This window comes from Gymnoscopelus microlampas, assembly GCF_963454915.1.
Source record: "Gymnoscopelus microlampas genome assembly, chromosome: 20".
Classification (NCBI taxonomy): Eukaryota; Metazoa; Chordata; class Actinopteri; order Myctophiformes; family Myctophidae; genus Gymnoscopelus; species Gymnoscopelus microlampas.
This window is the reverse complement of record NC_139957.1, coordinates 20,338,343-20,365,842: the sequence shown is the minus strand read 5'-3', so window position 1 is coordinate 20,365,842 and position 27,500 is coordinate 20,338,343. Positions and strand designations below refer to the sequence as shown.

Here is a 27,500-nt window from a genome sequence, read left to right as displayed (position 1 = left end):
GCGTGCACATCGGCAAGGACTCAAGAGAGTGTGGTGCCCGCCGTTGAGTAGTTCGGATATTCAGTTGTCCAGAACCAACGATTCAACCGATATGTCCATACGTATATACAGGGATATCGAGTTGTCCAGAACCGCCAATCCAATCGATATGCCCATATATGGCCATGCCAATATATGGGCATGCCATATACGCCTACTGATGGCATCAGGGATCTACATATATGGGCATTAAAGGGACAAGAACTGACAGATACAGAGATCTCATAAAAGGGACACAGGTAGACAGACAGGTGCAGGGATCTGCATATATGGACACAGACAGACAGGTACAACGGGTACTCTGACAAAGCCCCCGACACTTTGACTCAGACAAACCGGTCGGATCGGCGGTGTGACGTAGGTGTGAGGGCCACATAACGGCCCGAACCTCTAGTTATTACATAATCGTCATAATCATTTTCATGTTAAAAAAATTCATATATTTTCAAACATTTAAAAAAATAGTGTAAATAGCAGATCTACAAGCTCAAAACCCGTCACGGTGCGACACTTTTGAGCTTGTGCATCGGCTATTTACACTATTAATGTTTATTTTTTTAAGTATAAAGTTATAAAAAAAATGTTATTTGTCTGCCCTGTGCAACTTTTGTTTACAAGTAAAATGGCATAATCGTGACAGCCCTACCTATCCATAATTGTAGAGATCTGTTGCTCCACTGATTTTGTTTACGTAGTGATTTACTGTGTTTGAATTTGTTTTTGCAACTCAGTTAATGTGACAGCTTAAATGTGAACACTAAAATGATTTAAGGGATAGCAAACATTTACCCCTGTTTGTAAACGCTGTGCTACAATGATGGGTTATGGAAAGTTGTGATTGCTTTCCTTGTACACAGTAAAGTCTTTAGTGATGACTTTTTACCTTTATGGACATATGTCTAACTCTACAAACAAAAAAAATCGAATGCAGGACCCAAACACTTCAGACTCTAGACGAGCATGGATCTTCAACAGGGGGTCCAGGACCCCTAGGGAAGCCTCAGAATTACTCCAGGGGGGTCGCCACAGCTTTGTGTGATAGAAGTTTTTTTTTAATGTTCACCAATTGAACTCTAGCATCCCTATTCTGGGGGGAACATTCACCACGCGTTGCGAGATTGCCTTTTTCAGTGAAGGTTTGGTGTAGGGGAAAAAGAGCAGACCAAGCACAGAGCCAAAGGTCAGTATTGAGGGTTTAAGTGGTTAAATGTCTGAAAATACACATGAACATGAATCCAACATATTAACAGAAAAGATAATGTGTAAACAAACAAACAAAATATATTAATTTAAAAAACACTGGTGACGGTGCTGTCAAACAAGTCTATGAAGCTATCTATGAAATCAATGAAAAAGTTATATGTAGCGGGGGTACCTGCTTTGCATGTCTCCCAGCTAAGGGTTACTTGGCCTGAAAAACATTGAAGACCCCTACTCTAGAGCAAGATGAAGCTCTCAGTGGAATGGAGATGTATAGTAGCAGATATAGTGTGTGTGGAGTAAACAGAAACCAAGTCAACACTGACAATAATACAGAACAGACCAGGATGGAACCACACGTAGACATCAGGAAATGAGCCAAAGACTTAAGTGCAGTAAGAGAATGACAGCCACTCATTGTAAATCGTAATCCCCCCTCCTCTCACTGGCTCTTTCTTTCTTCCTTTCTTTTAGCATTGTGTATAACTACAGGCAGTGGTGCAAGTACATTTACTCAAGTACTGTACTTGAGTCCAATTTTGAGGTACTTTTACTTTACTGGAGTATGTACAATTTTCAGTACTTTTACTTCTACTCCACTACATCTCAGAGGCAAATATTTTACTCCATTACTATTATTTGACCACTTTAGTTACTAGTTACTTTGTAGATTTAGCTTACAAAACATACACACAACTTCAGCCCTTAAACTTTGGCTATTTGAAAATAGCTGATCTACAAGCTCACAACGTCCATTGCAGTATCGATACTTTTACTTAAGTAACACATGTGAGTACGTTTTCCACCACTGATTGTGTATAGTAACTACAGGTGCTGCTCTGGACTTCACCTCGGCATCTGCCAGGTAGAACAGATCCTCGAGTAGTAATTGTCTGTGACTTTAGCAGTGTCCTTGATCATTTGGAAAGACTTGGGAAACCTTCAGAGTTCTCCCACATATCGGTTTCCACTGCACTCTTCAGAATCAGTCAATACTTGAAATCTACCAGAGGCACGGGAAAAAAGGTTTCTCTTGCTCTCTCTGTCCTCCATCTTCCTGTACTCACTAATGCAATCCTGTCATCGGGGGAGTTGGACAGCAGTAGTGAAAGCCAACAGAAAAACCACAATGATGGACAACCACTCCCCAAAAGTCCTAATAACACGCAGAGTGAGAAGTTGCTAGAGATGGATTTTCGTATGTCTTGTTTTTGTTGTTTTACTGAGTCCACAGAGTCAAACGCAGAAAATTGAAGCATCAAAAACAGTTAAGAAAGGTTAGAACACACTAATTCTACACAGATTCTAGAGCTAGAGATTACATTTTTGGTTCATACATTTTTAATAAAGTAAGACGTAGAGAATGGAGAATAAGTAATGAAATGAGGTATTTTCTAGCTTGTAAAGCATGTAACACATGGCATGCTGACAATGAATGGCAGTGAAGGGGAAACAGTGCAACCTTTTTAGGAGTTTGCTCTATGAAATATTCAAAGGCAAGTCAGCAAACAATTGGGGCATGGCGGTGGGATCCGGAAATATTAATAAATAAACACCAAATTATATATATACACTGCATGTATACACACACACGCACGCACGCACGCGCACGCACGCACGCACGCACGCACGCACGCACGCACACACACACACACACACACACACACACACACACACACACACACACACACACACACACACACACACACACACACACACACACACACACACACACACACACACAAAGAGGGCCCCTGGTTTTACTTTCTGCTGTCTTCACTGGTTCTCACTACACTAACCTCCCACAAACGTTGCATCACAGCCCACAGCCCCCCGCTTCCTCTTCTCCTCCAAGGCCAGGGGAGGGGGGCATTATGAGCAAAAGTATTAGCACTTTCATCTGTAGATGTTGACACACACACACACACACACACACACACACACACACACACACACACACACACACACACACACACACACACACACACACACACACACACACACACACACACACACACACACACACACACACACACACACACACACACACACACACACAGATGCACAGACGGTGACACACAACTTCTAGAACTTCCACCCTCAACTTTGTACCTTGCAACTGTCTGAAGCGTCCCTCCAGGATGGAGTTGAAGCAGATGTTGGAGGCGCTGTAGCTTAGCCAGCGCGCCCGTTTCATGCTCTTGGCTGAGGAAGAGGAGGAGTTGGAAGATGGGGTGGCAGGGGGAGGATGAGGACGAGGGTGAGGATGTTGGTGCGAGGCGGAGGGAGAGGGTCGCTGCCGCCTGGAGGAGGATGTGGTGGACGAAGAGCACAACGTGGGGGCGAGCCCCGCGGGGCCCCCAGACTCTGGGAGGTGCACGAGTGTCCCATTCTTCTCCGGGTGATGCTCGGGCTCAGGGCAGCGCTGCTTACGCAGACCCCCGTCCCCCCTGTGCAAGGCCGTCCTCTTGGGGTCCTGGGGTCCACGGTGAGCCGGCGGGGTGCTCCTGCTCCGGCTGGTGCTTAGACCCACCCGTACCGGAGCCGCCTCCTTCTCGGCGGGCGCGTGGCGGCCGGTGGATGCCTCCTTGGTCGCCGCCCCGCTACGGACGGCGGATGCGGTCTCCCTGCTGCTGGCTTTCAGGCTGAGCTTGACCTCTCTCAGCCGTGGCTGGCTGATGGGGGTGGCGCGCAGCAGGCAGGGGCTGCTCATCCTGACCCCAGTCAACAACAACACACGGCCTGGGGTGTCTGGGAAAGGAGCTGGGCTCTCTCAACGTCCCTCCTCGTCTCCCTCCTCTTCTCTCACTGTGTCCTCCTTTCCCGCTTGCCGTCTCGCGCTCGCTCCCTCCTCGTCCTTCCCTCCCACCTTCCCACGTCCCTCACTCTCTCTCTCTCTCCATTCTCTCTACCTCCGCTGCTGCGATGATGCTGCCGCTGCTCTCCGAGGCTCAGGCAGCCTTCGGTTCAGCTCAGAGTGGTTTCTCCAGCAGCGCCCCAGCCATGCATACAATATGATCCCGGCTGCACAGGTCCACGTGCTCCCAACGAGGGCTGGGAGACTCCCTCCCCCTTCTAAACAACACTCCCACATGACGTCACCGCACTGGGAAGTGGCGATGCGAGTCAGATGTGACTTGACAAAGTCCACATTCAAGTAAGTACTGTGGCGATGTAATGTGCCAGGGATCGAACAGGCACACGTCTTTGCCAGGGGAAGGGGGGTACGTAAATACCTCAGAGGAATGTGTGTTTGTGTGCTCATGCAAGGAGCAGTGTACAGTGCAAATGCCATTTACATCTAATATGGTTGTGCCTCAAAGGCATGGTGAGACGCATGCCTGCGAGTTCACAAGCGATAAATCACGACTAGGTGTCAGAGCGCTCTCTCTCTTCTTCTTCTTCTTCACTCTCTCTCTCTCTCCTTCCCCCTTTTCCTTCTGTCTCTCTCCCTAAATGTGTTTCTCTTTGCTCCCTCTCTCTTTTCCTCTGCTGACAGGAAACTCTGATTGCATTACTGAAACATCAGTGCAGAAGCACTCAAACACAACAGCACCAACAGCACCCACACAGCAAGCACTCTCCTCACTTAAAGAGACAGAGAGGGAGACGGCATCCAGGGAGTGTTACTGAATCTGGAGACTGCTCTGACCCATCAAATCTGCCGCCCCCCCCCCCCCTCCCCCCAACATAGTCTCAACATAGTCAAAGTAGGACCATGACATATCTGACCCCTTTTGGTGTTGGTGGCTTTAAGAGCGGTATGTACTACATGGTATGGCCCTCACCTTCGCTTAAACTTCTGTGATATTTCCCTCCGTTCCAGAACCGCTGCTATTTAAAAACCGCTACGCTGAACGAAAGGGATGCAAGCCTCACAGGTGGGTCACAGCTTACAAGCTTAGGGAGAAATCCCTGAAATGTGTCCTATGAGAGGCAGGCAGGGCAGCTGTCCAGATCGGTCAGACACACGGCATTCTGAGAATGTGCAAGCGATCCCAGTAAAGTAGCGAGGGCACGGAAGGGGTGGCAGGGCTCAGCTGCTGGGGGTGTGTGTGTGTGGGGGGGGGACCACGAGATGCACACGGGACACACAAACACAAAAACACACACAACACAAGATCTTGAATCTGGAAAGTGGGTTTTGACCCACACGTGACAATGAAGGCACATTTTGGGATGACTTTTCACAATTGACCTGAAACCGAGTGAAAGTCAGCACCAATTGGAGACCACACCTAACTAATACAAAACCAAATCCCCATACACTTTATCATCTATACTACTGTGTGTTTTAATAACCAGTGACCCAATACAATACTGTACATGCCACAATTAAAGGTAGGGTAAGTGATTTTCTTTGGTTAAAATAAGTGTTAAATAGCTCTATATTCTGATAGTACTCATTGCTATAGAGTGTTTGTTCAGTAAAAGGAGTCTCCTTGTCTCTCCAGCTCTTTATAAAACAGAAAATGCATTTTCGTTTCAGTTTCAGTTTCATTTCCAATTTTATCCAATCAGGACAGAGAACTCAATCAGGATATAGATTAAACAAGTGAAATTGGAAGTGATGACACTAAGAAATGAGCAGGAAAAATTGGAACTGGAACACTATAAAAATTAAGCTTAAAAATGGGTACTTTCTCCTGATTGGCTGAGATTTTGACACCTACCGGAAAATGTATTTTCTGTTTATTAAAGAGCTGGAGAGACGGGGAGACTCCTGTTACTGAACAAACACTCTATAGCAATGATTACTATCAGAATATAGTGCTTTAACCTTTTTACAAAATACTTTTGTTTTAACTCAAAAATATCACTTACCCTACCTTTAAAGGAAGCCTTCACCTTTTTTTAAGTTGGAAGCTCAAAATTACCTGCTGAAGACATCATCTAATCATCATCTAATTCAACAACAGTGGCTACTATTTTAGCATGCTAAGATTCCAGGAAGAGAGACAGAGCTTGCCAGTGATGTCATTGGCAGGAACATTTTGGAGAGCAGCCACAGCCTACCTCTGAGACAGGGAGCGGGTAGACATAACCACAACATCCATGAGCATACCAATATATGGAGATAGAGGCAGAAGTGCTCCTTTTTACATCTGTGATGTGTCGTGTCGTGTCATGACACGCACGCACGCGCGCACGCACGCACGCACGCACACGCACACGCACACACACACACACACACACACACACACACACACACACACACACACACACACACACAGACAGAACTCAGACATTAATCACTTACAGTAAGCCCTAGATACAGTACGTTGTAGAACGAACAGTGAAAATAGACGATCTATGTATTAAGGTATTTTGGACTTTGGTTGTCTCACCTTTACGTCTTTGTCTTTTGTACCATGTGATTGTCTTTCCTTCATAATATGATAGTGATAGTGTTAGTGGAAAGCCATTGGGTCTCTTTACTATTAAAAAAATGTGGAATATCTCCTGCCTCAGTAAGGTGCGTGGTTGTTTTTTGTGCTTCCCTGGTCTCAGAATGCATATATTTATTTGTTGTTATTTTATTTATTTATTTTTCTGTGCTGTGTGTCTTGTTAAAAAAAATAAGAGAAAAAACTAAAGGATGGTATTTTGGGAAGGGTCAACATTTTTAAGATGTTCATCCTTTACCACGGTGATTGTATAATGTTCAGTATTAAGATGATGAAACTATGTGGTAGGATGTACAAACCTTTCCTAAATAAAGAATTGCAAAAAAAGAAACGAAAATAGCCAACTGCAAGCTCACAACGCATGGTGATACAACATTGGCTATGTTCTAATTGTTTTGAAAGTCTTTGCCTATAACGACATGACAACGGCAGGTTGAAAGTGGTCGAAACACACCTGTCTCACACCCTGCTTTCCCCCTGACCAGTGGCGTGCACAGACATTTTGAGGGGCAGGTGCTCAAGTAAATTATACTTTTTTTTGTTTACTTAGTCTGCTCTTTTTTTCCCTCTACACCTATACCTCTTTGCCAAAAATAGCCGATCTACTATTTTTGGCTAAAGTTCACCTCAGAAAAGGGATGCTAGGTTTCGAGTGGTTATGGTAAAAAGAAAAATCATATCACATAAAGATTTGGCGGACCCCCTGTAGTAACTCTGAGGACCCCCTGTTGAAGACCCCTGCATAAACTGGAAAAAAAAACGTTTTTTTCCTTTTTTTCAAAAGGGCACTTCTGGTAAAGAGGGCAAAGGGCAGGTGCTCTAGTACCACCTAGAGTCTATCTGTGCACGTCCCTGAAAGTGGTCAAAACACACCTGTCTCACACCCTGCTTTCCCCCCTGACTCACCTGCGAGGGCCTTGATGCGCGAGCGCTCAAACAGCCTGGCGGAGCTGTTGTCGTTGTCCAGCCCCTCGTCCGGGAGGTCAAAGCGGGTGTTGACGCGGCTGTACTGCTGCGTGATCTCCACGTTGTCAAAGTCCGTGGTGGACGCCATGGCGGTGGCCAGCGTGGCAGCTCGGTTCGGGGCTGGGGAGCGCGGAGCGCGTTCCTCAGGTGCTCAGGCTGGGAGGAAGAGGAGGAGGAGGAGGCGACGTGAGGAAGGGGGAAGATTGTAGGATGGAGCCGAAATGTTTCAGGAGGGGAGAGTCTGGAACACAGAGGAGAGATAGATGTGTCATTAAGACTAACGATCTTCATGTGATTAATGTTCCTCTCTTGTCAACAATGGCGCTCAGTTCATCATGCTCCGGGCGCTGAATGTAGCATCGCACAAACACCTGCGTCAGAGTCATTGGAGTGGTTCAGGATATGGAGGGTATTTATAACAATAACGGAAGGAACAATACAAATTGAATAATGACATAAAAAGGAACAACTGCAATACGCATTTGACAATGTCAAGAATAGACTTATGTGGGTGTGGGAGGGACTGCTGAGATAAGAAAGAGAGCCCCCCAGTAGGCCTTGGTGTTGCCCGCCCAAACCTATTCAAACTAAACATACAGGTCACAGAAATGTCTCTGAGTTCACGATGAGTCAGAAATACACTGATCAACCGCAATGTCAGCTCTCATCACCTTGTGATTGAATAATTCCTATAATTCTGCACACACACACACTAGGGGTGTCACAATTCTCCAAATCCACAATTCAATTTGACTTTCAATTTTAAGGCCACCATTCGATTAAATTTAAATTTTTTACATCACACTTACATCACAATTTTACGATTCTAATCCTGGTGGCTTTTGCAGGTTAGGAGATTCAAACGGTAGTAAATACCCTTCTTCCATGTAGTGGATCTTCTTTTACATGACTGAAGTATACACACTTAACATCAAACAGCAATTTTATGGTCAGGATTTTTTCGATTTCGATTTTACCACACACACACACAAACCCATATTCCCCCCCTGCCTCAACCCCATAGGAGCTCCATTTTGTGCACAACACGTTGTCCAACTGTCACCGTGCGTTAGCGTGTCTGTGTATTCTCTGCATGGAATGGCGGGTGAAGGTTAGCCACTAAGATAGCTCTATCTGGCCACAGCATGCTTCTCTTATCATCTCCCCACATGGGGGAGGGCAATCCCTCCTTGGCGGAGTACATGACGAAAGCCGCTCAAACTGGCTGTGCTCAAAAGATGCAGCTCATGTACAGTTTGAGCTGTGAATAATGAGCGTGTTTGTACACTGTGTGTTTCCCTTGAGCTCTGGAGCCATTGGTTCTCAAAGTGGGGTCCGGGGACCCCCCAGGGGTCCTTGGGGGGGGGGTACCAGGGGGTCCCCAGCAAAATTTGATAATAAAGCGTCACAATGATTTCAAACCCTTTATCCATATTTTGTGCTTTGGCTTTCAAAAATAGCAGATATACAAGCTCATAGTGCGGCACTGGGTGCCACGATGTGAGCTTGTACATCTGCTATTTTTTAAAGATCCTGAACATTTGTGCAAATCTTTGAATATATATATTTTTAAAGCCAACATTTGTAACTCAAATCTTTGCTTCTGGGGGTCCCTGGAACAAAATATGGGGGTCCGCAGCCAAATGCATTTCATTCTGGGGGTCCTTGACATGAAAAAGTTTGAGAACCACTGCTCTGCAGACAACTGTTTGTGCTCCTGAGTTGCTGTTGGTGGGAGCATCACTAAGTGCATAAAGTTGAGTGAACACAAGCAGAGCAGTGGTGTGCCCAAGCCACACTAAAGGGCAGGTCAAAATCTAGTATTCATACCTGCGCAAAATAGCATCTATAACACATGTTATCACTAGTAAATTGTATTTACTAACGTCAAATAAAAAGTTGAACGACTTAAAGCCCTATTTCATGCTTCACTACTTTTTGGCTAATGACATGCCTAAAATATGGATGCCAGGTTGAAAGTGTTTTAAGTGCCTCCGTATTGGGAACTGATATAGTAAATTAAAAAAGTTAATTACTTTTTGTATAGTTGCAGATATTGGAATAATAATGAGTGTGATCGTAACAAAGTCCCAAGGCACACCTGGACCTGTCTCATGGCACACCGTTTTGGAACCACTGCAGTAGAGTGTCCTCCTGTGGGGCCAATCAGAAGTGCATGCATTCATTAATTATCATCAAAGAAGATTGAGAGAATTCTGTATTAGCTCTCTTGTTAAGAGTTTAGAATGATCAAAGCAATAATACAAATAGCAGCACTACATTTATTTGACTTTATATTCCAGTTTTTGTGTTGCTAATACACTGTAACTAAATTACTACATTTTCTTGCCTATTCCACAGGGCAGATATGACAAATAACTTGGAAATTATTGACATATTTAATCATTTTATACATGTAAAAAAAAAAAAGGAGAAATAGCTGATCTACAAGCTTACGTGGCGTGTTGTAAGCTTGTAGATCTGCTATTTCAGCTTTTTTTAATATTCGGAAATGCGTGAAAAAAAAATCAACATGGAAACGATTATGCAAAAATAATTGCAATTAGACGATTACGTAATAATTGTGACAGGCCTAGGTGGTACTGGTGGAAACCAGGCAAGAAGGCCTATCCTACAATGAGTCTCTTTTCACAGTCTTTTCACAGCCAGACAAATGGAGGAGGTCCTGTGTGTGTGTCTGAGTGTTCAGAGAAGAGAGGCCCTGGGTGACACTACAGTGATGACATGATCCAGGCAGGTCTACCCCCCTCCACGTCCGACTCGGTATCAGACCCTTGCAGGGGGATGTTATCAGCCCCCGGGATGCTCCACCCTCCACTGGGGAACCCCTTATCAACTCGCACACAACCTGGAGACTGAACGGCCGCGCTGCTTCTCCACGCAGACACCATATAGACCCATAACCACAAAACCAATATCCACAAGCTGTCAGCTGTGCTGAAAGCGATACCTACAATACCAGTACAACTCTAATTATGTCTGGGGGATTAAAGCAAGTGTTCAAACCTAATCCATAGAGCCGAGACAACAATATATAGCTGCAGGTGCACCAACACACTGTACTGTAGCTCAAGCTGTTAGGCCATTAGGTTGCTTTTTTCAACTCAAATGAGCTGTCAAAAGACCCCCAAAATAAGACAGACACACGTTTAGTGAAGTGCTGGCAGAGAACCGTGTTGAGAAACTTGTTCTTGGCCAAACAGTGCCTCTAGGATATCGTACCACTGTGATCTGTTTCTGTGTAAAACACCTGTTGGGTGTCATGTGCATGTCTGTCATTGATGGAGCTCTAATGGAACATGTTCCAAGATGTCAACAGATGTGAATGGGACACAATATGTTTGAACAATTGCTCTTGGATGAGATAGTGGGTGGCTGGGTGCAGATGAATGGGGGAGAAGTTCACCGTTATTGATGAAAAACAAAACAAGCTGTTTTGAAGAATACTGAAACTGACCTATGAAATATTGCGAGGTGCGGATGAAAGACTAACATTTAAAATATGCTCCGTTTCTACGTAAAGAAAGAATTGTACATTCTAGTCGCTTGTGGATAAAAGACTTTGCAGAGCATCAGAATACCTTGTTTATGAGGGGAGATGAAACACCCATTGCCTGTTGATGAAAAATTGCATCCTCTTGCATTCTGAAAAATCTATTTGCAGCCCAAGTACCCCCGTAAAATGGGGTTGCAAATTTATGCTTACGACTGAGATACCAATCCCTTTCTTCCCCTTCAAATCACCACTTGAGTAGAATTATGGCTCCACTGGCAGGAATTCCCACTGCTGTAACTAAATCTGTGCTGATGTTTCTACCCAGAAGAATGCAACGCATTAGCTGGCTACTGTCTAGGGGAGAGGGCGCATTATTTTGAGTAGCGCAACAAGTCAAAAGAGAAGATGAAACAAGAGATGGGTGTAGTCAAGAAGTGTGTGACCCTGTGTGTGTGTGTGTGTGTGTGTGTGTGTGTGTGTGTGTGTGTGTGTGTGTGTGTGTGTGTGTGTGTGTGTGTGTGTGTGTGTGTGTGTGTGTGTGTGTGTGTGTGTGTGTGAAATTGTACCAGCAACTGGACCAGAGAAAGATTGGGTGTAGTCGGAAGGGAGAGGGGGGTGATGTCCAGCGCAGACTGACAGTGTAAATCTGAGACGTAAACATGGAGTACAAAGAAATCAATAAGCCCGGCTGCAGGATTGAATGTCCATCATGGTCTAGTGGAGTGGATATCTCACAGGCTGGCCTGCTTTAGCCTATTTCGATTATGCCAATAATGAACAATGCACACAATCAATCCTATAAATATTCATCGCTGACGAGGAATGCGTTGCAGTAATCAACATACAAAAGCACATCATGATGTACATTTGTTTGACACGGGGCATGATAAACAATGAATTGATATTTGGACGTTGCCATGAGAAAATCTGCTATTGTTACGCTCAAACTTGTTTTGACTGGGATTGAGGCTTGCTAGGGGTCATGATGAGGAATCGATAGTAAACTTTTCCTGGAGTGTTTACACTCCATCTGTAGACATCCAGACCGTTTGACTGGATAGGCGGCGTACCACACACTTTTCCTTTTAAGGGGAATGTTATTTGCACCGGGTGCATTCAATGTCATTGTCATTTCAAACAGCCTGGGCACCATGATATACAGCTGTTTTCATTCACCCATGGATGGGACAGGCCTTGGGGTTTAGCATGGCAATTGGCAAGACAGTCATGAAGAGAAAACATAACAATTAACAGGGTTGAAAAGTAACTTTAGGGCTAGCTACAGTAGGCTACAGTGGTGGAAAAAGTACTCCAATGTTTTACTTCAGTAAAAGTTTTAATACTGAAATGTAGAAATACTCTATTACAAGTAAAAGTCCGGAATTCAAAATTGACTTGAGTACAAGTACAAAAGTATTAGTATAAAAATGTACTTAAAGTACCAAAAGTAGAAAGTACTCATTATGCAGAATGTCCCCATTTCACAAGTCTTCGAAATAGTATAAAATGTATTTAAAAAAAACTTTAGAAAATAGCAGATCTACAAGCTCATAGTGCCTCACATTGCAAGGCATTGTGAGCTTGTAGATCTGCTATTTTCAATTGGCCAAAATGTATAAATGGCTGAAGTGGTTAATGTATGTTTTGTAATAATAATCAAAATCTACAAAGTAACTAGTTACTAAAGTTGTCAAATAATTGTAGTGGAGTAAAAGTACAATATTTGCCTCTGAGATGTAGTGGAGTAGAAGTAAAATAACTGAACATTGGAAATACTCCAGTTTATACCAAAAATCTTTACTTTAGTAATTGAGTAAATGTACTTAGTACTTTCCACCACTGTTGATAAGTAACTTTAGGGCTACAGTAGGCTACATACACAAATCAACACAGCAGAAGAGCTATTGATAACGACAAGCGCACTTTCCTATGCGCAGGCGCGCATTAAGGACGTATAGGCTATTGTGTCTCGCAGAACAAAAGTTCATCAAAGTTCATACATGTTGATAAATTACAAGTTATCAACTGGAAAACATATTATTACATACATTTATGAAACATGATTGAGCTTTTGGGCATTAAGTCATTCAATGTTATCGGAAAAGAAGGTTAGAACGACATGTCCTCTCTCTCATGGCAACAGTGTCAATGAGCAACAACAGGTGGTTTGGAGGAGAACTAGATTGCAAAGAAATAACATCGAAGGGAACGTTTTTCATCCTTGTTGTGACTTGTGACCGATGATCACAACTATTTGGCCAAAGATGAATCATTTCATTCGTCATAAAGCGCATTAGGCCCGCAGTGAGCTACTTTCAATTTACACTTACTTGCTTCTGGATGTTGTCCTGGTCCGAAGGGCTGTTTATCTTGACACTTTTCCCTGCCAATAAACCAATTATAATCCCATCGAAGCTAACAGTGTGGTGCTGGTGGTCAGAGCCGTGGGGTCCAGTCACACGTGGAGGAGGGACTGGTGGTGGTCCTGGGACAGGGGACTTGGGAGAGGGATTGCAGGCGCCACGCACACCATGACCCACCCTGTGTGTTAAAAATAAAGTGGGCGCACCACCGAGTACATGATCTGTGCGCGCAGGGGACGCACATTCCTGTGACAAGAGAGGGTGACTCTAAAATGGCACACGCACTTTACTGTACACCCCACCCTGGCCCGTCTGTCGCTCTCATCTACCAAACACCCCCCCACCCCCCACCCCCTCCTCAGCCCCGCCCCTCAGAAATGTCACCTCTACAACACAGCCACCACGTATTGCATTGATATAGTAAGCCAGTGGTTCTCAAACTTTAAAATGACAAGGTCTCCCCTTAACTCTGACAGTGTACAAATGGAACCATTTGGTTCCATTTCTACACTGTCAGAGTTACAGACGTGTAAGGGTCCATTTAGACCCCCCTAAAGGAACCCACAGAGTCACTGGAATCCACTTTGAGAACCACTGTAGCAAGCAGTGGTGGAAAAAGTACTCACATTTCCATACTTCAGTAAAGTATCAGTACTGTAATGTAGAAATACTCTGTTACTGTTACAAGTGAAAGTCTGGTAATCAAAATTGACTTGAGTAAAAGAACAAGTATTGGTATCGAAACATACTTAAAGTACAAAAGTAAAAGTACTCATTGTACAGAATGTCTAATTTCACAACAAGCTTGTAGATCTGCTATTTTCAAATAGCCGAAATGTGTAGAATATAGAGCTTAAGTGGTTAATGTAGGTTTAGTAATACAAATCTAAATCTACAAAGTAACTAGTAACTAAAGTTTTCAAATAATTGTAGTGGAGTAAAAGTACAATATTTTAGAGATGTTGTGCAGTAGAAGTAAAAGTATTGAAAATTGGAAATACTCCACTATAGTAAAAAATACCTCAAAATTGTACTTAAGTGCAGTACTTAAGTAAATGTACTTAGTTACTTTACACCACTGGATATAAGTCTACTGTAGGCCCACTGTAAGATACACAAGTATAGCCTACTAATCATTATAAGCCACAAATGAACATAGGCGACTCTGTAAAAGGGTGTTAATTTAACTCGGAGAGTGTACAAAATGGTTTGGAACTATAGCTTTTTTTCTTTCTTCCTTATGAACACTCAGGATTTTACTGTGCAAGCAGGCTATTAAAAAGATTGAATATCAATTGCAAAAGCTCACTCTTCTGTTGATTGGATATGGTTGATGGGCTACTCTTGAGCAAAAAAAAAAGAAGAGTAGGTTAATAAAAAACACTGCACATAAAAGTAATTTCAAAATATGTCAAGTGTATTTAAAAAAATAACAAGCATATAGGCTAACTTGCATCTTATTAGTAAGAGACAGTTGTATAATAAAATACATTTTAGAAAATATTACCACTTGATAAAAAACTTAAATAACAACACTTTGTACAGGGTGAAATAAAAAATAAAAAAAATAAAGTAAAATAAAAATAAACATAAAAAGGCATACAGCTCCTTCATACTCTGTCCTGGGGGAATCGAACCTTCATCTTTTTTTTGCATCTTCTTTGGTTCCCCGGGGAGCCTCCATCACTCAAACTATGAGCACTGCAACTGCAGCAGCCCTGAACCTTCATACTGCAGTAAATAATATGGCTTAAGCTCTGGCTCCACGCAACGCAGCGAAGTCTTGGAGACAGTCAGGTCTTTGATAAGCTTCTGCATAGTATCAATATTGTACAAACCATTTTGTTTTTCCAATGTGTATCACCAGAAATGCTTCTGCCGTAGCCATACTGTGCAAGCAACAAACATGTGGGGGAAGCAGTAATGATCTCTACTGCAAATTTAAAAACAATCAGACATAATTATGACATAATAAAAAACAAAAACCACAACAAACAAATAAATATTACAGATTTCATAATCAGAGAGACCTTATTAGTCAGCTTATACAGAGGGCTACCTTGCAGTTCTAAGGTAATTATGAAGAGTGTCATTCCACAATGACATGAATGATACATACAGTAGCTAATCTTCAAAGATAATCTACAGGCTCACAACACGTCGCAATGCGACACGTTGTGAGCCTTTAGACATTTATTTTTGTCTATAATGACATACCCAAAATAGGGGCGCCAAGGTGAAATGTAGGCTAATATGTAGGGTTGCACACAAGAAAACACATGTCTATAACATGTGTGTCAAATGTGGATGGACGGACATGGAATGGGATTAATCTAGATGAATCGACATAAAGGTTCATTCGGAGAATATATGCATAAAAGAACAGAATTTGAGGTTAAACACAAATGCTAGGCGGTGGCGATTGCCATCCCCTGGGACCCCAAATTACACCCCTGCAGAGAACATTATAAAATATAGGGTCTAATAACAGCATCGCTTCCATGTAGATCTCAGACTTCATGTGGCCAGTCTACAGACTTAGTAATTTATGAAGTATGACTCCATATTTTAGCAAGGATTCAGCCCCATCTGACCGCCTTTAACAATTCCAAAAAATGATCAATCCAGTTGGTTCTCGAGACTAACACTGGACAGACACACAGACAGACTCACAGACAGACCCATTTCAGGCTCGCCTCCTACACAGCCATGCTGTAAATAACCCACAACACTCTCAAATTGGACACAGAGGGTTGTGGAATGAAACTCTTCAATTTCTACATATTAGTTTCCCTCTGTTGCAACAGAACACATTTCATAGAATATATTCTGCACACAGAGGGCCGTTGAGTGCTGAGAAACAAGCAGTGCCGAGGGACAAGAATACAAATGGCAGGTGTCACACTGACACTGGTGGTGGTAAAGAACCCTTCATCGAGTTTGTTTTAAAGCTGCAATCAATAACTTTTTTTTGTGTGAATGAAACTATCCAATCTGCATGGTACAGTATGTTAATACCATATCACTACCACAAGTATTGCATGAAACTCAAAATGTAATATCTCCCCTGACCAAACAGACTTTCCATCTTAGCTCAGGAGTAGACATTTTGGTGCTCACATAGCAGACACGGGATTGGACAAGAGCCTTATGGATTACAGCTTTACGCTAACAGATGCACAGTAAAATTCTCATGGAACCGTAAGGGTAAAATTAAAAGTAAATTACTGTGTGGGGTTTTACTATATCAGGATCATTATCAATAGACATGTGCGCTACAAAATAACTTGACATTCAGTATTCGTCAGATTGTCCCAATTCCCCCTCCTGTGTTGTGTGGTAAACCCCATGGACAGAACAACCTAAGTAAGTCCATGCTGACTTCTGTCAGATTTGTGTTAATAAATACTACTTTACGAATTGTTTCACTGAATAAGTGAATTGATTACAGTATGTGAACAGGAGAGCTTTATAAGACTGGACATCCTAACTATACACAGAAAAATCCTCAGTGTTCATTTATCCATGTGTAACTCTGAGAGTGTACAAATGGAACCAAATGGACCTGTATGCTACACTCTCAGAGTTGAATGAACACTCAGGATTTTACAGTGTACAGTAGTCTAAAGGTGAATGCAATGTAGCACTAGTTGTGCTGAGTGGGCCATACCCCAGAAGCCCTAAAATGAGTCACATACTGTACATCTTTGGTAAAACAGCTTTACAATTGTGAAATGGTTCACGTACATCAATGCACAAACACGTTATGCGCTTTATATTTACAGTTATGATAAAAAATAACATTGTATAAAAAGCTGCTTGATACATTGTATCTTATATCAACATAATATCAGTGCTTTTGAATAAAAGAAAGTCAAGTAAAATCATATTCAGGTGCAAATTCAACTAGTCCGTCCCAGGGCAGGGACAGCTTGTCTAAGTGCTCACTGCTACATGTGTCTTCATGAGTCCGGTGGTTTCACTGGGCAAGGGCGGCATCGAGATCAGCGATGACAGCTGCCTGTCTTCGAGCCACGGTCTGCAACAGTCTCTGAGGGAAAGATGGAGTTCCTACATCCATCTGCACGGGGAGAGGAGAGAAGAGGAGAGGAGTGATTTAATTTTTTGATTGGCAATATCAAAATATATTACATATCCTTAACAAGAGCTTGTGACTAAACAATAACTAAATTACATCCAGTGGAAAACTGTTGTAATCCTTTCCCTTAAAAAATATGGTTTTGGACATATAAGGTTTCCACCCAACAGCGATGCTATACAATATATAAATACAAATATGCAGCCTCAACATGACACATCATATTGTTGGACAACTGTCACAATAAAGCCCTAGAGCTTCTTTCCAGAGGAGAGGAGAGGAGAGGAGAGGAGCAGGTGGACTCCCAGTACACCATTATGCAGTGTAATTACAGTTACAACTGTGAGGATTAGTCATATACTTTCTGCATGCATTTTCAGACAACCAACCATCTGTTAAGCATAATTTCACCTGCAACAGGCAGATGACGCGGACCACCTCCTGTCCATTCCGCCTAACAGGTTGAAGGACCCAGGCGCTGGGCATCATCTCCCCTCGGACAGCGTCCACACTGGGACGAGGGAGAGACTCCTCAAACACAGACTGCATGGCCAGCACACACAGGCCAGCCTGGGGGAGAAGGGAGGAGGTACATGCATTTATACAACTAAACAGTGGAGAGTGTGCCCTCTGCTTGGTCAAGAGGCAATTGTACACTCTGTCCCAGCTTTCCTCTCTCTCAATATGATTCAATTACCGTAAGGGGAGCTGCACTTAACCACCTAAACTCTATATACCTTGCTGTATGTTAAATTGCAAAAAATGAGTCATGTTGCGAAGCATTGAAGATCTGCTATTTTTGCTAAATGTTCATTTATGTATTCTATCATCATAACATGCTCAAAATCAGGACGCTAGTGTTCATGTGGTTAAAAGTTAACTACAGATATTGTTTTGCCACACAGAGGACTTTGGTGTCAAACTTGCTGTAAAATCGGTATCGATTTCAAAAGCACTACTAAATTCATGCTGACAACGTGCTTCCTGGTTTCACGCCAGACTATAAAGAAACTCTTTTATTGCAGTGTGACCTTGCCACTTGATGTCATTCAGCGGAAGCTCACTGAACCACAGACACAATGACTGACGGGCTGCCTGTAATTATGTGTTTGGTGCTGGGGGATGATTGTTGTGGGACTGTACTGTGTGTGCGGTACTAACCTGCTTGGACTCGGTGCTGATGCAGCAGAAATCCCGCGGCTGGCTGAGGTGACAGACAGACGGGTCTGTCAATATGTAGACTGAACAAGGACACACAGAGAGGCAGACAGACAGAGAGAGTGGAAGAGTTAGACAGGCAGACATACAAACACAAGGGGCAATAAAACAGAATAGAAGCAAAACACACATGAATAAAAGAACGTTAAACAGAATAATATTGAAAACAAAATAGAGGAAGTTGTTAGTTGGAAAATTGCCTTTGGCATCACTTTAAGGTCAGTTACATCAAGAATGATGTATTGAACTATACATAGAGAAACAATGCACACTGCATAAGAATAAGACAGATATGAGGCCTGCATTGGGGTTGGCAAAATTAGATTAGGCCATATGCATATATAGCATGTGGCATTGAAACTGCGACTATGTTGAGGTGCTATTCACCAATGATAAATGAGAGTCTATAGATAGGTGTGGTACTGTAAGAGAATGCCTTCTTTTAAGTGAATGTATTAATTATGCTATGGAGCTAAAATAAGAAACCAGGCTCTATTCCCCAAGGCAGGCAGATTGCCAGCCAGCCGGCCACCCAGACAGGTGTGTTAGCTCACCCAGCTGAGTGCTGTCATCTAGTGGTCGGGTCCAGGCAGAGCGGATGGACTGGTGGTACAGGTTGGCCTTGGATGGCTGTCGGACCATATTCCACAGGCTGGCCAGGGGTCTGCTCAGCTCCCCGGCCCCCAGGAAGCCATGGACAGACGGGCTGGAAGAGGGCTTGTAGTAGGCCTGGATACCTCGCTCTGCGCCCTGGTACCTGTGGCAAACACACATAAGGAGACTTATATGTAACGGGTTCAATTCATGCTCAAGACCTGTGCCGAATGTCATTTCCTTGCACACAACCCGTTATCTTTCCTGCCTCTCTCCGTTGCATCATAATAAAACCGAAAACTGTGTATTCGGGAGGTAACCATGGTATTAAATAACTCAAGCTTTAAATACCGCAAACGATTTCTAACAAGATGGTTCTAGAGTGCACTCACCTCCAGCCAGCAGAGCCCCTGCCCATGATCAGGTTGACCATGTCTCCAGCAGCAGCTAGTCGCACCTGTGTGGACAGAAGAGCTTTCTTTAATCCCTCCATGTTAATAGGCCCATTCTACACCTCATCTATTATTCATGTTATGAAGTAAATGACAGTGAGGAGAATAATCATGCTGATGTGCTGTGGATGATAATGACTCATATTATGGCTTCACTATGTGTGCATTGTCAGAAAAGTTGACTTATGATAAATAAAGAGAGATTCATACTTTGAATCAATCTATAATTACAATGGTTGGGCATTTAGCAGACGCAATAAATGGTCAGACTCATGTAACTAAACTTTGGCTGCTTGTACCTGTATGGATGATAAATAAATCCCTATACAGTGAAAAGAATACAATGTAGTGCTTCAAAGAAACTAGGATACCAGGCAAACATCAAACCTAGCATCTGTCTACAATCCTGGATAACAACACAGTTTACATAAGCAAGCAGTTCCATTCTTTCTTTCTTAAAAAAAAAGAAAAAAAAAATTCAGAAAGACAGGAAGGGCTTAAGTGGTTTATCAGACTAATCAATTTAGTCATATAAAAAATCAATTGGAATTCTTTTCAGGTCAGCTCGTTGAAAACATAAAACAAATATTTATAGATATAAAAAGAAGCGCTTCTCGATTGTTTGAATTGAAAAGGTCACTGATAGAATAATAACTAAGAAATAATCAACAAATGCAGCCCTACTGTAGTGTAGAACCTTCTCTTCAGTTCTCATTTGTTTTTTACCTCAGCCAGAGCTCGTCCCAGAAGAGTGGAGGTGATGTCCTGATAGGCTGTCGATATGGATGAGGAGGAGGAGCCGAAAGAGGCGGTGCGCTGGCGTAGGCAGGTGGGGGACAATGGTGATGAGGTCATCTGGGGCTCAAACCCTCCTGCGGCGGGAGGCTCCAGGCGGATATCTGCAGTAGATCAGACACACAGATAACATGAATGTACTGCAGAGAGAGGCTGAACAAAACATGAATGTACTGCAGAGAGAGGCTGAACAAAATTGTTCAGAAGAGCTTTAAATATTTAAGCGAGGAGTGCCGAATTTACTTCAAAACATGGCTGCACTCTTGCAAACAGAGCAGTGCAGACAAAAAAACGTTGACTTGTTTGAACCACTTTCAACCCGATGTCCCTATTTTGGTTGTCATTATAGACAAATATTTCCCAGGCTATTCCTGCTATTTGTTGCACTATAAAGTACATTATGGCTTAACCCATTAAAACTGGGAAAGCATCCGTGTCATTTTCGATTTTAGCGTTGGTACAAGCTCACAGTTTTGAACATTTTTGAAAAAGTGTGAGAACTACTGAAGGCATTTGTAGAATCGGCCTCCGGTCTTAACACTTGGGGTGCCAGAGTTTTATTAAAAAAGTGTACGTTGAGTGCCTGGATTTTTAACCATTTTTGAACCTTTTTCAAGTAGTCACAAAATATTTTCAGTGATCACCGTCCTCACGGTGATCCCCTCATTACACACGTAGAGGTCTCGTACAATCGGGGGAAAACAATTAAAAACATTCAGTAATCCGTTCCATAGTTGCAGCCAGTTGAAAATAGTCAAAAATACATTGTAAAAAAAAACACAGGAGCAGAGATACAGGCTTTTGAAGTCATAAGTTAACCAGGAAGTGGATTAAAGTCTAAATCTTCGAAAAATGATATCTCCTGTTTGTTTGTTTTTTCATATTTTTTTCAAAAAACGTATATATACGGTTTTGGCACTCGGCGTCAGTTTTTGAAAAGAAGTATATATACGTTTTTGGCACCCAATGTGTTAATGGCTAAATACTGTTTAGACACGTCAAAGGAAATTCATATACTACTGTATATGAAGCCCTTTCCACAAACAAGCAGAAACATTGCAGTGCTTTACAGCGCAGGACATCATAAAGCCTGTGACTGAGGTTTGTGTATCCCTGTCTAGTCATTACCTTGGGCAGACAGCCAGGCTCTCTGGGTCCTCACACTCTGAGGGCCACATATTGGGGGACGCGTCCTGACCTTCAGCCGTTCATCCTGGAAGCCGGCGGTCTGAACGAAAATAACAGCGTCCCATGCGGTTAGCATTCAAAGACACACTCTCATCCAGGACGTGGTGATACGGTGATGTCCTCCTTAAAGTTTGGTATTAATTATGTATATGGAATAAACATATCGTGGCTGACGGATAGAAACCTTGTGTGTCCAAAACCATTACTTTTCAGGAAATGGAATAAAGAACCTGTGTTCCAATGGATCCAATGTAGTTATCATTTAGTCACAAGCTCTTGTTAATACTTTTTGATTAGTAAATATTAATAAAACCCACAGACACTATTTTGGGCATGTCACTATAGACGAAAAGTTTAGAAAATAGCTAAAATAGCTGATTTACAAGCTCACAATGCATCTCATTGTGACGTGTTGTGAGCTTGTAGATCAGCTATTTTCAGTACTTTTGCACTATGGGGCATTCATTTATGAAAAGAACATAACACAGAACCGCGATACAAGGTTTCTGCCTGAGAGCGACAATATATTCTATAAAAACGAAACAAAAACAACCTCACTTAACTTAAAGGATGCGATTATCCACAGCACAATACCCATGAGGCATACTTTTTTTCTGCATTGGAAATTCTAAATGAATAAAATATTTACATATTGAACCGTTCAGCACAAGTTTTAATGTATAACTTCTTCCTACCGGTCCGTTCACTGTGGGCCTCATGCTGTCTTGTAGCTGAGTAGTGTTGCCACTGTTGTAGCCTGAGGTAGGTCCAGAAGAGAGGCTGAGGCTGGAGCCAGTGCACAGGGTGCTGTTACTCACCCTGGTTCCATACCGCGGGTCGTCCTACATCACACAGGGGAGGCAAACACCACAATAATTTCTTCAGTAATAGGAGAACAAATCACTACAATATTAGATTGAGCCGTGGAGGAAACTCATTAGACTTGTCAGGTACTGAAAGCCTTCTCTATAAATTATCCTGAGGCAGCATAAGGCACCAAACTGGCAATTACAACAGGCTGCAGTATATCTAGTTCTGGGCAATGGATCTCCAGTATGGTACACATATCTTAAAGGGTGTGAGTGATATGTTTTTAGATTATTATTTTTTTGCTTTTTCTGTCCTTTATTATATTAGATATATATAGTATATAGTATACAGTAGTCTGACAGGAAATGTGGAGAGAGAGATGGGGGGTGACACGCAGCAAAGGTCGTCGGGATCGGGATTCAAACCCGCGACACGCTGTCAGGCTGCATCAGCAGCCTAGGTGCCCGGACCGCTAAGCCAGCCGTCCGGGCCGAGTGGTATGTTTTTGTTTCAAATATGTTTATTTTAAGTGACAAAGTTTAAGCTCTGAATTTCGATTTGAATCATCGTTATGGGGTTTGTTCATTAACATTTCCCCGTCTCTTCCAGCTCTTCAGTAAACAGAAAATAAATGTTTCATTTATCAGCTTCAATTTTATAGTTTTGCAGTTCCAATGTTTTCTGCTCTTTCTTTTATTTATTCCATCACTTCCATTTATCCTGTATTCTGTATGAGTTCTCTCTCCTGGTTGTATAAAATTGGTACCCCAATCTGAACATTTTATGCTCAGGTCAGTACAGAGACAGGAAACCAAGGGCAGACAGAGAGGAGATAGAAAAATAGTCTGTACACTGGATCATCCTCCCATGTATATGTATTATATTACCACCAAGGTGACATTTCGAGCATATGGCTCTTCCTCAGTCTGAGTTCCTTGTCTGAGGAAGAGCTAGACCCTTGGTGGTAATATAATAAATAAATGGTGGTAATATAATATATTATAATATTAATGTCCATGGGAGCATGATCCAGTGTGTTCTTCTGTCCAGCACCTACTATTTTATCATTGTGGATGTGCGTGCCTTTGTAAACTTTTTGCAGAGAGGACAGACACGTGAGACAAAATGGGGGTCAGATTCGAACCCAAGTCCCCACACTCACAGGAGCATATGGCCCATCAGGCAATGTCTTGTCTAAATGACACCATGTTATAACTCATCAGATTATCAGCAGGACAATGAAGTGTGATGCTGTGATCCAGGATGCAGTCACCTTGACAACCTGTGACAGAGCCTGCTGCTGAAGCCTCCTCTTCTCCTGCTCTGTCCTCTCTCTGAGCCGTTCACGTGCCTTGGCAATCTCAGTCCTGGCCTCCTCTCGTGCACGGCCATAGTCACGCAAGAGCTGCTCAATCTCAGATGGGTAGAGGCCCTCTCCTCTGGGAGGGTCTTGGGTTCTGAAAATATAGAAAAACACTTCAGTGGGATTTGATCAGGGGTCAATTTGCTGGGGGAGATCCATACCTTTGCTGCTCTGGTCATTCATTTTTATTGCTGAACATTGTGACATGTGACTGTGTGAAACACTTTCCAAAATAGCGAGAACAAAAAATCTGCAAGCTCACAACGCGTTGTGACACATTGTGAGCTTGTAGAACTAATTCATGCCTAAAGGGGCATTTATTTATAGTATATAGACACTTAATTCATCCTCAAGGGATACAGTGTATACCCAGCTACATAATAAAATAAAGCATTGGAAACACAAATTTAATAAGGATAATAACAATGATTTAGGAAAGACGCAGTGTCCAGTAGAGTATATTACCTGGTGCTGTCAACCACCTCTTGTCGGAGCTGCAGCAGGTAGTCCCTACGACGGCTGGGCATAGCCAAGACCCTGGCGGAGGAAGCGGTGACCTCCTGAGGAGGAGAGTGAGGGAGCTTGCTGGGGCTCAGGCTACGAGCACGAGAACGAAAGTTCTGGATACGCTCCTCCCTTTCCTGCCTCAAGCCCTCAATACTCCTCCTGTGCCTGAGAGGAAAGGAGCAGAAAGCAGAAAAAAGAGAAATAAATATGGTTAATCATTAACTTATTGCATTCACACATTTCTACATACTTTATAAGCACAGATAGAGTGGTATGTTTACATTGTCCATAGAGGTACTTGGTAATTGACATTTGTTTTCAGGTGTGTTCAGGACCATTCACATTTTGGCATTAGTTGGGCTTTTAGGTTTTTGTACTTGCTTAATTTGCGTGTAAATCTGTTATTTTTCTAGTAAACAGTTCCCTATAACATAGTCAAACGTGAAAGGTCAATTTAATCTCTACCTGTCATAGAGCAGCTGTTTTGTAGGAACAGAGGTGTCTGGCTCCAGCGGCCTCTGCCTGGACCCAACAGAGAGCATCTTCAGCAACGTGTCCGTCTCTCCCAGGCCATAATGCATCTTGGCCTCAGTCAGTTCAATAGTCAGTGGTGGAGGGTTCATATTCAGATGAACCGTAGCCATCACCTGCTCCCTCTCCTTTCTCAGCCTCTCTATCTCCCTTGTCTTCCTCTCCCTCCGCGCCGTGAACTCTGCGTTTGAACCGTAACTTTCGAGCTCAACCCAGTCTTGACAGTTTCTCCTCTTGTCATGGCTGTTGTCATGGCAACTGGACTGTCGTTCTAGCTGCTGTCGACTGATGCCTGACCAGTTGTTGAATTTATTGTGCATGGGAAGGTCCTCGGGGACCCAATGGGGATCAGGTTGTCGGGAGGGACTGGTCACGATGGGTTGAATATTGACGAGGATATCTGTGTTGCACTCACTGGGAGCAAGAGACGCTATGTCATCCTCTTGACCCTTGACAGTCCTCTCGCTCAGAGGGGAAGGGTCATTACAGTAGTCGATGGAACCATCTGTCACTCTGAGTTGGTATTCCATCATTTGTGTTCTACAGTGTTGAGAATTTTCCTGTTTTGATCTTCCTTCGTGTTTGCACACTTCAGCCTTCCTGAATTTAGGAGAAGTCTGATTATGCATAGTTAATTCATTAGTAGGACTGCTCCATTGAGGACTCCTGCTGGACGTGCTTTGCCATTTGGTACAGTTTGGGTTGATATCCCTCTCTCTTGGAGTGATGTTTTTCCTTTCCTTATCCATTGATCTATCCAATGATGAAAACAGTTTTTTGTCTGATCCCTTGGGACTTGAAAAACTAATTTCACTCATAATCTCAAGTGATAAAGATTCATTTGATTTAATGGAGGTGTTATTGCAAAATGTCCTGGACGTTTCATCAGTGACTGAAACAGATGTGGTTGGTGATTGTTTACTGGAGTGAAGGCAATGTGCAGACAGGCATTGGTTTTCATCTTGCATCGTAGATGTTTGATGTTTTTGATGACATGGGACAGATTGTGTCTCTCTCGGCTTTGTGCCTGTCCGTGCTCCAACAGTGAGAATGGGAGATGACGCCCGGTCTGTGAATTTAGCCTGTTGCTTGAAGCCATTCAATTGGTCACTTCTCAGAGAAGAGATGTGATGTTTCTGGCAGCTACTTTTTGATAATCTGCCGGTGTTTTCAGACACTCCAACACTTCTGGGGGACAGCGTCTTAGCTGTGCTGTGCTTTGAGCTTCTGGAACAAGCTGATCTTATACGCTTCTGAACTTCAACTGCAGTCTCCGGGGAGTGTATTATTTCATGATGTATGTTTTCTGTTCGTATGCCAGATCTTTCTGTTACAGGAGAGGTGTTCATCATCAGATCTGGCATGTTCATTCTTTCACTTGTCTCAGCTTCAACCTTCTCCATTTTGAACAGCTGCCCCACTTGGGAGATACTGAGCACTTCAGAACCAATAACCTTGACAATTACATTGACCTCATGTGATCTGGACATTTCACTGCATGCCGTTTGATGTTTGACAGTCATTTCCTTCTCAACGGGTGTTGAGGACCCTTCTGTCTGGATGCCAATATCTACAGCTGTTTGGCTTGAACAATCTCTCTTGGTCCAGTCTTTAGAGTAGCTGTAGGAGACACTGACGTTTGAGATGTTCGCATTCCTTCTTGGGCTGGATTTGAGGCCCTCCCCTGTCCTCATCCCCTGGACGTCTCCCAGCAGGTCTGAAGTGCTGTGTATGAGCTGGGAGAGGTGAGCGGACATGTTCTCCAAACTGGCCCACGTGGGAGAATCTTTAATGTCCTCCATTGTCTTCCTTGTTGTGGGTACATGAGTGCTGCTCCTTCTGTGACGTTCCTTTCTCTTTGGATCACCGCCAACCACAGTACTTTTCAGAGTGCACTGAAGGCCACGTTCAGTTTGAGTGCCATGTTCACATGTTGTTCTGCTGTGAGCCTGGGTCTTATTTGCCTGACACTCCTGCTCAGAGGAGTAAACCAACATGATCTCATCCACCTGACCAGAGCTGTGACCAAGGCCTCCAGGAGCACCAATACTTGAAGAATCGCTGTTCATTGTTAGGTTAGCAAGGTGACCGTCAGTACCAGAGGACTGGTGACACGGCGTAAGGTGAGATGTGGGGGTCACTTGCTCTTTGTAATCCTCAATGCTGCTAAGTGTACTAGAGAGCCCCTTGTTGTTGGCATAAGTGCTGAGGTGGGAGTTGAAAGGAGAGTTTTGGCTGTTTAAAATGTCGACACTACAGCATCTTGTTATGTGCTTTTCAACACAGTTCAACAGTGGAGATTTGCAGGTTAGGTCGGCTGCACTCCCAAATGCTGGGTTCTTGTAACACCTTTGACTCGTTTCACCATCTTGCCACTGGTGAACATAGGGGTTAATATCGCTCGAGGCGAAATGCATTGGGGAGTCCCGAGGCTTCAGCAAATGTTGTGG

The 27,500-nt window shown here is 43.1% G+C and overlaps 2 protein-coding genes across 3 annotated transcripts in view; both read right to left on the bottom strand.

Annotated features, from left to right (window-relative positions):
* The window catches only part of sptb (spectrin, beta, erythrocytic), a 68,500-nt gene extending 54,762 nt beyond the window's left edge, over positions 1 to 13,738 (bottom strand). The window contains exons 1-2 of one of the 2 annotated variants that reach the window (XM_084043861.1): positions 13,461 to 13,738; positions 7,554 to 7,854 (exon numbers count right to left, since the gene is read on the bottom strand). In XM_084043861.1, coding sequence (XP_083899987.1) covers positions 7,554 to 7,701 — 148 coding nt within the window. In that variant the 5' untranslated portion in view covers positions 7,702 to 7,854; positions 13,461 to 13,738. Of the gene's footprint in view, positions 1 to 3,351; positions 3,479 to 7,553; positions 7,855 to 13,460 lie in introns of those variants that run through there. The other variant, XM_084043862.1, reaches the window with a different exon arrangement.
* A 1,153-nt stretch (positions 13,739 to 14,891) lies between these two features.
* LOC311036739 (stAR-related lipid transfer protein 9-like) lies at positions 14,892 to 27,494 on the bottom strand. Its single transcript, XM_084045656.1, has 11 exons — positions 24,985 to 27,494; positions 24,478 to 24,684; positions 23,923 to 24,106; positions 22,535 to 22,681; positions 21,780 to 21,879; positions 20,583 to 20,755; positions 19,797 to 19,861; positions 19,365 to 19,567; positions 18,754 to 18,833; positions 18,004 to 18,162; positions 14,892 to 17,574 (listed from the first exon to the last, which is right to left on the bottom strand). The coding sequence occupies exons 1-11, from the start codon at positions 27,465 to 27,467 to the stop codon at positions 17,473 to 17,475; spliced, it is 3,903 nt and encodes a 1,300-aa protein (XP_083901782.1). The 5' UTR covers positions 27,468 to 27,494; the 3' UTR covers positions 14,892 to 17,472.
* Positions 27,495 to 27,500: the final 6 nt, after the last annotated feature.

What these genes read in the sequence shown, in the direction of transcription:
- LOC311036739 (XM_084045656.1), bottom strand. Translation starts at nt 27,467, where the DNA reads ATGCATTTCGCCTCGAGCGATATTAACCCCTATGTTCACCAGTGGCAA. An exon ending in AAACAGCTGCTCTATGACAG is followed by an intron (nt 24,685 to 24,984) that starts GTAGAGATTAAA and finishes CTTTCCTCTCAG; the next exon opens with GCACAGGAGGAGTATTGAGG. An exon ending in GGCCCACAGTGAACGGACCG is followed by an intron (nt 21,880 to 22,534) that starts GTAGGAAGAAGT and finishes ATTTTCGTTCAG; the next exon opens with ACCGCCGGCTTCCAGGATGA.